Raw genomic sequence first — 12,121 nt, 5'->3', positions numbered from 1 at the left:
CAATCATATCTCCCCTCAACCTTCTTTTAGTTAGGCTAAACAAGCCCAGCTCCTTAAGTCTCCTTTCATAAGACAAGTTTTCCATTCCTCGGATCATCCTAGTAGCCCTTCTCTGTACCTGCTCCAGTTTGAATTCATCCTTTTTAAACATGGGAGACCAGAACTGCACACAGTATTCTAGGTGAAGTCTCACTAGTGCCTTGTATAATGGTACTAAAACCTCCTTATCCCTACTGGAAATGCCTCTCCTGATGCATCCCAAAACCACATTAGCTTTTTTCACAGCCATATCACATTGGCAGCTCATAGTCATCCTATGATCAACCAATACTCCAAGGTCCTTCTCCTCTTCCGTTACTTCTAATTGATGCGTCCCCAGCTTATAACTAAAATTTGTGTTATTAATCCCTAAATGCATAACCTTACACTTCTCACTATTAAATTTCATCCTACTACTATTACTCCAGTTTACAAGGTCATCCAGATCCTCCTGTATAATATCCCGATCCTTCTCCGAATTGGCAATACCTCCCAGCTTTGTATCATCTGCAAACTTTATTAGCACACTCCCACTTTTTGTGCCAAGGTCAGTAATAAGAAGATTAAATAAGATTGGTCCCAAAACCGATCCCTGAGGAACTCCACTGGTAACCTCCCTCCAACCTGACAGTTCGCCTTTCAGTAGGACCAGTTGCAGTCTCCCCTTTAACCAATTCCTTATCCACCTTTTGATGTTCATATTGATCCCCATCTTTTCCAATTTAACTAATAATTCCCCATGTGGCACAGTATCAAATATCAAATTCCCCATGTGGCACAGCCTTACTGAAATCTTGGTAAATTAGATCCACTGCGTTTCCTTTATCTAAAAAATCTGTTACTTTCTCAAAGAAGGAGATCAGGTTGGTTTGGCACGATCTACCTTTTGTAAAACCATGTTGTATTTTGTCCCATTTACCATTGACTTCAATGTCCTTAACTAAGTTCTCCTTCAAAATTTTTTCCAGGACCTTGCATACTACAGATGTCAAACTAACTGGCCTGTAGTTACCCGGATCTCTTTTTTTTCCTTTCTTAAAAAGGAAACAGCTGGGGAGGAGGCGCTCTCTGCACCTGGCATCATCACCAGCTGTGGGGCCACTTCTACCATTGCACTAGATTAGCACTGAAAGGGTCGGCTCAAAGAGCTTGCTTAGTGCATGGCAAGCTGGGGCGTGAATCTCTCCCACATGAGCCTGCCCCCACACAAACAGTTCCTTAGCATGCTTTGAGCTACCCCACTTTGAAACAGGACTAGATCAAAGTGAACTGTTGGTGCACCTCAGGAGGGCCTATGTGGACACTTAGCACGCAGCCGATTCACACCCCAGCTTGCCAGGGACTGCCTGTGGGATTGCAAAACTGGCTGTTTGGAACATGGGGTAGCAGTAACCCCCGAGATACAGGCTGGATGCAGGAGTCAGTGGGTGGGATTTTCTGGCCTGTGATCTGCAGGAGGTCGGGGAGGGGGGTGACAGGAATGGTCTCTTCTAGCCCTGGAATCAATCCTGTGCCCAACATGGCTACAACAACACTGCAGCCTAGAATCTGTGGCTCGTTAGAACTGGGAAAAGTGGGGGGGAGGCCATTTTGGATTGGATGGCCCTTTTCTTATGCCCAAATCAAGACCCTCCCCCCCACCATGCCTAATTTGCACAGGTGCTGAGCATATGCAACTCAGCCTGGGAAACTTTTAATAACTGACTACATCTCGTTAGCTGAGACTAAGGCAATGTAGGCACGTAAACACACAACGCTCATTCAAACTAACAGAGCCTTTTGGAATATCTCCTCTGAGACTCGACTCTCTGCTCCTTGCGCTCAGCATCACTCTCTCGGCTTCAGCCACTCACCCCGTGCAAACTGGGTATTTTTGGGCAGTGATTTTCAAAGTTTTTTGCTGGCAACCCAGTTGAAGAAAATTGTTGATGCCCGTGACCCAGTGGAACTGGGGATGAGAGGTTTGGGGTGTGGGAGGGGCTCAGGGCTGCCAAGTTGAGGGCTGTGGGGTGGGGAAAGGAATGAGGGCTTCAGGGTGTGGAAGGGGCCTCTGGGCTGGGAAGGGGGGTCAGGGCTCTGGGGTGCAGGAGGGGGCTTTGGGTTTGGGAAGACTCAGGGTTGGGGTACAATAGGGGGTAAAGGCTCTGGGCTGGGGGTGCAGGCTCTGGGCTGGGGCCAGAGATGGGGGTTTGGGGTGCAGGAGGGGGCTCTGGGTTGGGGGGCTCAGGGTTCAGGCAGGGGGTTGGGGTGCGAGAGGGAGTGCAGGCTCTGGGCTGGGGATGCAGGCTCTGGGCCGGGGCCAGGGATGGGGCTTCCCTAGCACGGTGTGAACTATTCCCAAGGGTCAAAATCCACTAACTCACTGTGTCCTGCACATTAGAAAGAGGCAGGAGCCTGGTGCTTTCATCTTTAGTACCTACCCTCCCCCTTTGCTGCTCTGAGCTCTCCAAGGACCACGCATAGCACGAGCTGACTGAGAGCAGCGTGTGCTGCGCGCCTGGCTTCAATCCTTGCTGTGCCACTGGCTCGGGCTGTGCCTGTTTCCTGATCTGTAAGATGAGGGGTAATAACCCATCCCACAGGCACCAGGGTTTAAGCTCAGGTTTGGAAGGCAATTGGGAGCCAGAGCCACAGCGAGGCCTGAGCATTATTAGTGATTCACGGCTCCTGCAGCCATTGGCACGTAGAAATTGGCGCAGCGATGAGCAGTGGAATCGTGGTCTGAAGACAGGTCCCATGTCCCCACCCCGCTCAGGGAGTCACACACACCCCGGGAGTTTACTTAAATAGTTTGTATTTATTGATCATGCTCTTTTTTGACATGACAATGGAGAACAACGACTGCGTGCCGGCTGTTTAATCGAATGACACAGCAACATGAGAGAGTGAGTGGGAGGGTAAAATCCAGCTCTAGGGTACACAGAAATCAAAACTTTCTCGGCTTAGGCAGCGCAGAGAAGCGTGACAGGTCCCAGTGAAGCGGGGGGCGAGTATGGGGGATAATCCCCTACTGATAAACCCGGCCACTAGGCGGATAGTCCCCACTCCTTAGCCAGGATCTGCAGAGTCCCTCTGCTTTGGACCCTGCTTGTAGCTCTGATCCGCACTGCTCTGTGCGCCAGTCCCAGCCAGAGCCTGCAGTGCAACGACGGCTCCTCAGAGCTTCCGGCACCAGGAGCCCAGGTAAGGGGCATAGGGCCAGGACTAACCCATGGATGAAGAGCTCCTGCCCCCCGTGGACCAGCCCCACAGTGAATGCTCTGGGACAGGGCCTGGGCCCCCCAACACATTCGCTCTGCCCAGGGTGCCATCAGCTAGGCCAGTGGCCAGGGTGCGGCTGCTGGAATTGTCTGACAGTCCCTGGAGGGTCAGAGCGGGAGCAGCCTGCTGTGGCCAGGGCTCTGGGGGAACAGGTCCAGCTGACCGAAGAGCCCTGGAGGGAGCTGGGTGAGGACCGTCCCCTGGGCTGGGTGGGCGTGTGGGGAGGAGCAAGGGGACGGGGAAGGACGGAGCACAGCGCCCTGCACATACGGGCCCCGACAGTGACTGTGACCAGAGTTAAGGGAGGAGGGAGCTGAGCTTTGCCCCAGCATGAGGGACTGCTCCCAGGAGCCAGTGGGGGCAGGGAACCTCCCACCCATGTGCGACCCCCTGATCTCTCACCATGGCAGCGAGATGGGTGTGGTGCCAGGGCTGCCTAACTGTACTGGCTACACGGGGCCCAAATGCAGGGGGGAGAGACAAGGGCACAGAGTCCAGGGGCCTGTTCCTAGGGCAGGGTGGGCAGATGGGCCCCTGCCACGTACAGCCAGTCCCTCCCCAGTGAAGGGGTCACCTATAAAAACTTCCCTGTGGGCTGAGCTCTGCATTGCACCCCAGCAGAGCAGGCAGGGCCTCCCTTCCTCACAGCAGTCACAGGGGCGGGGAGCACGTGGTCTGGATCCATTCCATGGGGGGCCAGAGATGGTTCCTTCCCCAACCCCTGGACACTGGCAATGTCCCTTCTCGGTAGTCCAGAAGCCTAGAACAGAGGTGGGGGGGAGGGGCCCGTCAGATCTAGGGCCCCTCTGGGTAATGCCACGGGGACTCGGCCACCAGAGCGCTCTGCAAGCCCATGGCCGGCCCCTGATGCACGGGAGCAGAGCGGGTGGGGTCATGGTGGCTCAGCAGGGGACTGGGACGGCTGCGAACGGCTGTGAAGCAGCGTGTGCGGGAGGATGGTTCTGCAGCCCGACGCACCCAGACGAAGTTGGGCACCAGGCACAGACAACTGGGGCCTTGCTCCCTACTGCTGCCCGGGAGCTCCCGGGGTCTCCCACAGGAACTCCCCCGAGAGACTAGGCTGGCTGTGACTGCCCTGACTGGGCGGTTCCCAGGAGCTAGAGGGCTAATAAAGATGCCCAGGGCCCTCCCTTGCCGCTGACAGAGAAAGGCTCAGACTGACACCAGATGCATAGGGAGTTAAAAATACCTCTGCCCCGACCCCTGGCCTTCCCCCCATGCCAACCCAAGGCAGGACCGCAGGGCGGGCACAGGTGCAAGCCGCTCTCCTGTGTCGGAGGACTCGGGCGTCACAGTTTGAGGAATCTGGAGGGTGGATCCTCCTTTCTTTGAGAAGTCCATGGCCCAGCCAGCCCCCGGCACCGTGGCCCATAGAGCACAGCCGCGTGGGGCAGAGGGCATGGCTGCGGCAGACTGGAGTACTGGGCAAGCCCAGCTCTCGGCCACCTGCCCTCGTGGCTACAGCTCCAGACACAGAACTCACCGGACTGACAATCTCAAGGCAACACCTTTCCCAGACATAACACAAGCCACGCTGGGCATAGCACCTGCCCAGAGCACCATGCTCCAGCAGCCCCCACCTACGTGCAGCCCCACCAAGCAAGAGGGGCGCCAGCCCCTCGACACGTACCAGAGCTTTCACGCCAGCACGCTCACACCACAATTGCCTGCTGCAGGCTCACTAGCACCTCCAAGCCTCTAACCGGGGCTTGTGCGGTTACACGCCAACCCCCTCGTGTCTCCTCTCTCCATGGTGCCAGTATCCACGCTCCTGGCCTGCCACCCAGCTCCCTCTGCACTAGTGCCCCCAAACAGCCCTGCAGACCCTCACGCTAGAGCGCTAGAGTCCAGCAGGAGTAAAAAAAAAAAAAAGGTAGAACTAAAGAAAACTAACAACCCAAAGCAATAAACTAAAAAGGCCCCAGCCCATTCCCAAGGGCAGCCGCTCAGGAAAGAGAATGAGCCCCTTCCTCGGGGAAACACCAAGCAAAGGGGAATGCAGCGAACCCAATGACAGAGAACGGACAGGATCCCCAGGGCCAGGAGTGCAGATGCTATGAAAGGCAGCAGGGGGTTCTCATGCACCAGGCCAGCCCCCTGGGGGGAGCACGCAGACCAGCGTCCTTCACTGCGTGCCCAGGCTTGAGCTCATGGTCAGGGAGTCCTCTTCCTGGATGGTCTCCAGCTCCGCCGTCTGCACGGCCTGCGTGATAAGCGTCAGCTCCTGGCACAGCGTCTCAAAGCGGTAGCTCACCCGGATGTCCGGCACATTGGTGCGTCTGATGTCATTCCCCTCGGACCCTTCCTTCAGGTAATTGGGTCCCAGCCAGTAGCTCTTCACCTGGGAAAAAGGGCAGAGACAGATGCTCAGGAGGTCTCATGATGAGACTTTCAGCCTGATGGATCACATGCTGGCTGGGAGGGGTGCCTTTACCCACTGCTGAAATGCAGCCACCTCTGGGGTGGGGAGCAGCAGTCGTATAACAGAGTGCAGCAATGCTATGTAACAGTCACGGCTGGAGAGCAAACAAGAACCCCGTATCCAAGATGCATAGGGTGATTCATGGAGCAGGCATGAAATAGCTAGAGCTGGAATCTGGCCAAACCCCCACCCTCCAGACGATGTGCCAGGGGCTCAGTAACAGGCACGAAAGGTCCCAGCCTCTGGTTTGCGTCTCGCCTGAAAGGCAATGAAGCTTTGGAAGCACTGAGCCCCTGGCACCGTGCTGCAGCACTGACTCTGGCAGAAGCAGCGTGTGCCACTTGACAGGACCCGCCCCCCCCTCCAGCACCACAGTCCCTTCTGCAGCAGTGCTGGGAGATGGGGCGTGGGTAGGGTACGGGGTGCAGAGCTCCTATTGCCAGGCTGGGAGATGGGGTGTGGGTGGGGTACAGAGCACAGCGCCCCCCAATACCAGGTGGGGGGGAGGCTGGAGAGGGGGGGTGTAGGGTACAGAGCACAGCGTCCCCCAACGCCAGGCCAGGTTGGGGGGCTGGAGAAGGGGGGTTTAGGGTACAGAGCACAGCGCCCCCTAACGCCAGGTGGGAGGTGTAGGGTACAGAGAACAGCGCCCCCCAACGCAGGCGGGGGGTGTAGGGTACAGAGCACAGCGCCCCCCAACGCCAGGCGGGGGGTGTAGGGTACAGAGCACAGCGCCCCCCAACGCCAGGCGGGGGGCAGGAACCTGCCGAGGTTCCACAGCGTGGCCTGTACACTCTTGAGGAGCCCAGGCTTTAAGCGCGTGCTGGGTTCTCGGAGCACAAGGGGGCTGTGCCACAGGGCGGGGGACCCTGGCTTTACCTTGTGGGAGAAGCCGCTCATCAGCACACTGTTGCGAGCGAGTTCACACATGTCACAGGAGCTGAGCTTCCACACCTGCGTGGCGATGCTGTACTCCTCCATCAGGGGCTCCTGCAACGGCACGGCCGCATCAGACTGGCCCAGGCTGCCCCCCCAGCAGCCAGCTCCCCGGAGCATCCTCTCACCCCATCCCTGCCTGCAGCTGGGCAGGAGTGTGGGGTGGGCTGCTGATCGCTGCAGCGAACCACCAGTGTGGGCAGCACCACAGCATGCTTCCTCCACACTGCCCTCCCCGTGAGCCTCCACCCTGCCCTGCCAGGGGAAGGGGAAGCCGCAGTGCAGACGCTTCCCATGAGGGGGCAGCAGGAGGGCTCCTCGTGCCCAAAGGCGCCATTGGTGAGCACAGCTGGTTCCAGGTGGGGAGAATTCTGCAACCACCTCCACCCCTCACTCCTCTCCCCGGGGCCATGGCGCTTGCATCTCCTGTTTGCATGTACCGGGCGGCCTGCACAACCGAGCCCAGTGGCCAGGAGACTGGGGGAGAGGGGGCTGGCCCTGAATGGGCCCACAATGGAGGGGAAAGGGCACCGATAGTCCCAGCTTCCCTGGCGTTTCACCCGCAGGGGATTGGCACTGGAGCCAGAGGAATCCCGGCTTGGGGGCAGGGCACAGTCCCCCAGCTGGCTGGAGCTGGACTTGCTGCCAAAGCCAGGGCAGACAGAAATCTAGGAACAAGTGGGGGGCCCGGGAGCAGCAGATCAAAGCAAGCCCTGGGAGCAGCGTCTCCTGCATCACAGTACAGGGGGCTGCTTGCAGCCAGGCCCCCTCCAGCCTGACCAGGGTCAGCCCCCCACCTTTCCCCCAGCCTCAGGGGAACAGCCCAGTCTCTGCTCTCACCGCAGCGCCTGCAGGAGTCCCTCAGCCCTGCCACAGAAAGCTGCAATTTCACCATCTCTGCCAGCTTAAAGCAACATCGCTGAGGACCTCCAGCTTCCCCTCCAGCAGTTGCAACAAAACCTATGCCCTGCTTTAAACACCCCGACCTCCCACAGTGCACGGCCCTGTCTGCGGGGTTAGCGTACGCCCAGGCCAGAGCTGGCATAGAGCTGCGGGGTCCAGACACCAGACACCAGCGCCACCTCTGCTCCAGGCACCCCACACAGAACCCTCTGGCTCCTGACACAGAACAGGGGCCCCAGCCCATTCCCTTCCCACCTTTTTCACCCTAGCGATGCATCCTTGTGCCACCTGCAACCCCTCCCAAGCCTTGGGTCACAGCCTGCATGCGCACCAAGGCTCATCTCATGGCCCCAGCTACCACCCTGGGCCAAGCTAGACACATCCAGCTCTTTCCATCTTTCCCCAAAGGTCAGCACCTGCTGCTGCTCTCCTCCCAGCCCCCCCCCCCCCCCCCCGGCTGCTGGCGCCTTCCTGAGAGTGACACAGGGCCCCCAGATAGTGCTTTGCAGAACTGCCTGGGGCAGCTGGGGTCTCGGCCCCGGGCGCCGCAACTCGCTCACCTTGGTGAAGTGGAACTGCAGGGGGTCATCAGTGGAGAGTGAGACCATCAGGCCGCGGGACAGATACTCAGGCAGTGGGTTGCGGTGGTAGCTCAGGAAGAGACTGTTGTTGCTGAGCGGGGACATGGCGATGCCGATCTGGGCTAGGTAGTAGAGGTACTGCAGCACAGGTGCCTGGCCAGGACGAGCCGGGGACAGCGTGGTTAACAGGGCAGAGCAGCTCCCCTCAGAGCCCAACTTTCCCTCACCCCATCTCGGAGCCCAGGATCAGACCCCCACGGCGTCTTGGTGAGCCCGTTAGCTCTCCCGCTGATGTGATGTTGCACCCCATAAGTCTTTCGAGACGTATGCTTATGAGTGTATATATGACAGAACTGGAATATGCTTTAGGCTAGACATGCCATGTGACATATCTCTGCAAAGGTTACGCTCTACTGAACGTATTCATCCTATTTGTATGCATGGATCATGTTTATATCTGAAGTTATGAGTGTTGGCTCTATGCTTGTATTTAAAGCGTTTGCTGTAGGAAGCACATAAGGCAGATTTGGTCAACATAGTGAGAAGGGGTTATTCAAGTAATTGGGAGTGCTTAGCTAACAATGGACCTTGGAAGACGCTAATCCACATCTAAGCTTTCCTGGGAACGGTCAAACTAACATGTAAACAATGGCGTTGGCCTGCAAAAAGCTGAATCATTCATAGCCATGGGACTTGCCCAGGTGACTGCAAAACTCCATCTTGTGGAGGGGATTTTACACAAGAGAACAAAGGGGTTACAACCCACAAGAGAAAGACTATATAAGCCCCTGAAATCCCCTCCATTTTGTCTTCAGCTGGCTCAAAAGAGAGCCTCTGCACCCCAAAGAGATGCCTGAAAGAAACTGGAACAAAGGACAGTAACTATAGGGGTGTAAGTGATTGCTGGACCCAGACTAGGAAGGAGTCTAAGCCTGTCAAAGAAGCTTATTGGAACATCTCTGAGGGTGAGATTTACCTGCATTTAGTTTCCTATTGTTTTAGGGTTAGACTTGCACATTTTTGTTTTATTTTCCTTGGTAATTCACTTTGTTCTGTCTGTTACTACGTGGAACCCCTTAAATCCTATTTTCTGTATTTAATAAAATCACTTTTTACTTATTAATTAACTCAGAGCAAGCAATTAATTCCTGGGGGAGCAAACAGTTGTACATATCTTTCTATTAGTGTTATAGAGGGCAAACAATTTATAAGTTTACCAAGTATATGCTTTAAACAGAGTATAATGAATTTATTTGGGGTTTGGATCCCATCGGGAACTGGGCATTTGGGTGCTAGAGACAGGAGCACTTCGTAAGCTGTTTTCAGTTAAGCCTGCAGCTTTTGGGAGACGTGGTTCAGACCTGGGTCTGTGTTTGCAGCAGACTAGCGTGTCTGGCACAACCAGGCAGGGCACTGAAGTCCCAAGCTGCCAGGGAAAAACTGGCTCAGAGGTAGTCTAGGTACATCAGGTGGCAATCCCAAATGGGTTTCTGTGACCCAACCTGTCACAGTGGCATAGTCAGCAGGATCAGGCAGCAGCTGTCCCTCTGTCTTGGCATTTGTAGCACCCTAACCTAGCTAAGTTCTCTTAATGTGCCCATCACCATGGTATCCAGGCTCCCCACCAGCCAAGGGCCTTCCCCAAGACCTGCCATGATGGAGCTGCAGCCATCTGTACCGGTAACATCACAGCCCCCTGCCCGCCCATCCCGTGCTCCACTGGTGTGTCAGGATCGCCGGTACCCGACGAGAGCCAACTGCGTGGGTCTCTGGGTTCTTACCTTGCGGAGAAGCAGCCCGTGCGAGATGTTCTCCGACAGCATGAAGGCTGACACCAGGTGGTGGATCGGGCCCGCCTCCCCGCAGTGAGGGCGCAGTACAAAGGTGTGGAAGCCCCTCTTCCTGCAGAGAGGTTGCCAAAGGCAGGTCAGCGACCGGCCACTGCTGTCGTGGGCACGGACCCACAGCACATGACCCAGGGAGCCATGGGGTAGGGGATGCTGGGAACCACCACTACCCAAATACAACCCCCAGGAACGGGCTCTCCTGGATAGGGAATCCCCAGACAGACTCTGCACTCTAGACATTGTCCGATACCTGCTGTGAAATGCCCCAGCCACAAAGGGGCGCTCCATAGCCACAGGGAGTGTAACAGACAGCCTCCTGACAGGACACGAACAGCTGGATTAGTAATGTCCTCTACGGGTCCATGCAACCTGCCCAGAACTGCCAGGAGCCCCCACTCCCAGTGCCGTGGGGATGGGCCAGGCAGGGAGAGAGGGCTCCCTGTACCTTCACAGATGACTCTTCCCCCACTTGGGGGGCTCACGAGGGATGGACGGGGGGGGGGGGCTCCTACCTGCGCAGGTGGTTCAGCACTGTCATGTTGGCGTACATGTAGTACAGGTAGTACGAGTAGGGCGGATTGTCTTCCTCAGCCCAGGTCCCGGGCAGGGGGCTGTCCTGGTTGAAGATGCGATGCTCCGGCTTGGATTCATCATCCACACTGTCAAAGCCGTCCACCTGCCGTGAGGAGTGGAGCGTGAGAAGCTGGAGGAGGAGCGCACGGCTCGGGGCAGGAGGACCTTCCCAGGGTACCCCCTGCTGGAGGCACTGCTGCCCCCTCCCGGGTGACTACAGACCCCACACCCCAGCTGGCAGAAGAGGGACTGATGTGCCCAGGTCAGGGGCAGGGCACCACAGAAGCAGGAGTCTGATGGATCCCAGATCTGGCATGTTACCCTCCCCCAGAAGGCTCCTGTCACCCCACAGAAGCACTCAACTGTGCCACACACAGGGGCCTGTGCTGGGCAGTCCCTGCCCGCCCTGCTGCCCCCAGCCCAGTCCAACCCAGTCCCCAAGCCCTCTGGCCAGCACGCACATGCTCCAGGAAGAGATGTAGCTCTGGGTGGCTGGCAGGATGGATGGTGGCTTCGAAGAGGGGCAGGAAAATATTCTCCAGCATCTCCTGGAAGTTGGCCAGCTGCTTCTTGGTGCGGTACACGTCGCTGAGAGAGACAGAGAGGGGCCCCGCCAAGGGCAGGCTCAGACCGGGATGCCTCCCCACCACGGCCAGCTTGCTCCCTGGGGCCGGATCCTGCTCTTGCTTACACCAGGCTAATGCCCCCGACTTCAATGGTGCTAGTCCTGATTTACACAGGGCAGGGCATGAGGCCACTAGCCCTGCTATCCCTGGGCTGGTGGGCGTAGGATTCCTCTAGATGCTGGAGCCGGATTCCTCTGCTCCCTGCAGAGACTCAGCTGTCAGTTCCCTCCCTTCCAGGCTCCCTCATCCTGCTGTCTCCCCCAGTCCCATCCCTCCCTTAGCTGGGTTCACCTAGGCCCTGGAATCAGGCTTCCCAATGAGCCTGATGCCTGTCTGGGCACGGAGATCAGGATGGCTCCCCCTCCAGCTGGATCCCTTACCACCTGGGTCAGGACACTGCCCCACCGGGGAGCTCCTGGACTGTCCAGCTTTAGCCAAGCCCAGGCCCCAGAGCAGGGCTACTGGAATACAAAGAATCACTCTTGTCATCCTTGGCTGGAAGGGTCAGTCCCTGGCACAAAGCCCATGTGACCAGCCCTGCTACCCTGTCCCCACAGACTGACTACTCACAAGAGGCGTGGCACCTGCACCAGCCAGCGCACGTTGTTGGAGTGCACCTTGTGGCTCACGGCCCACTTGGCCAGCTTGTCCCACTCGTCCCGCGACCTGCCGTAGATGGAGAGCCGCAGCTCCGCGTTCTGATACTTGCTCTCCTCCAGGTCGGACATCACCTCCTGCGGAGAGGGTAACAAGCACATTCGCCGTGGAAAGGGCCCTACCAGCCAGCAGGCTGGCTAGGAAACACATGCCTCGGCTCGTGAGACACAAGGAGAGACACGCACGTGCGACATGGGGAGAGACATGCATGCCTCAGCTTGCAAAACAGTGATGCAAGTGTGAGCCTCAACTTGC

General features: G+C 57.2%; 1 protein-coding gene across 4 annotated transcripts in view; it reads right to left on the bottom strand.

Annotated features, from left to right (window-relative positions):
* Positions 1-2,816: 2,816 nt before the first annotated feature.
* The window catches only part of AMPD2 (adenosine monophosphate deaminase 2), a 41,817-nt gene continuing 32,512 nt past the window's right edge, over positions 2,817-12,121 (bottom strand). For all 4 annotated transcript variants that reach the window (XM_038380142.2, XM_038380144.2, XM_043500366.1 and 1 more), the window contains 7 exons: positions 11,780-11,943; positions 11,045-11,171; positions 10,523-10,686; positions 9,945-10,065; positions 8,143-8,316; positions 6,623-6,733; positions 2,817-5,662 (listed from right to left, as the gene is read on the bottom strand). In XM_038380142.2, the coding sequence (XP_038236070.1) occupies positions 5,447-5,662; positions 6,623-6,733; positions 8,143-8,316; positions 9,945-10,065; positions 10,523-10,686; positions 11,045-11,171; positions 11,780-11,943 (1,077 nt within the window). In that variant the 3' untranslated portion in view covers positions 2,817-5,446. The remainder of the gene's footprint in view (positions 5,663-6,622; positions 6,734-8,142; positions 8,317-9,944; positions 10,066-10,522; positions 10,687-11,044; positions 11,172-11,779; positions 11,944-12,121) is intronic.

The sequence above is a fragment of the Dermochelys coriacea genome, chromosome 21 (genome assembly GCF_009764565.3).
Source record: "Dermochelys coriacea isolate rDerCor1 chromosome 21, rDerCor1.pri.v4, whole genome shotgun sequence".
Taxonomy (NCBI): domain Eukaryota; kingdom Metazoa; phylum Chordata; order Testudines; family Dermochelyidae; genus Dermochelys; species Dermochelys coriacea.
Note: the sequence above shows the minus strand (reverse complement) of the source record. Positions and strands in the feature narration are given on the sequence as shown.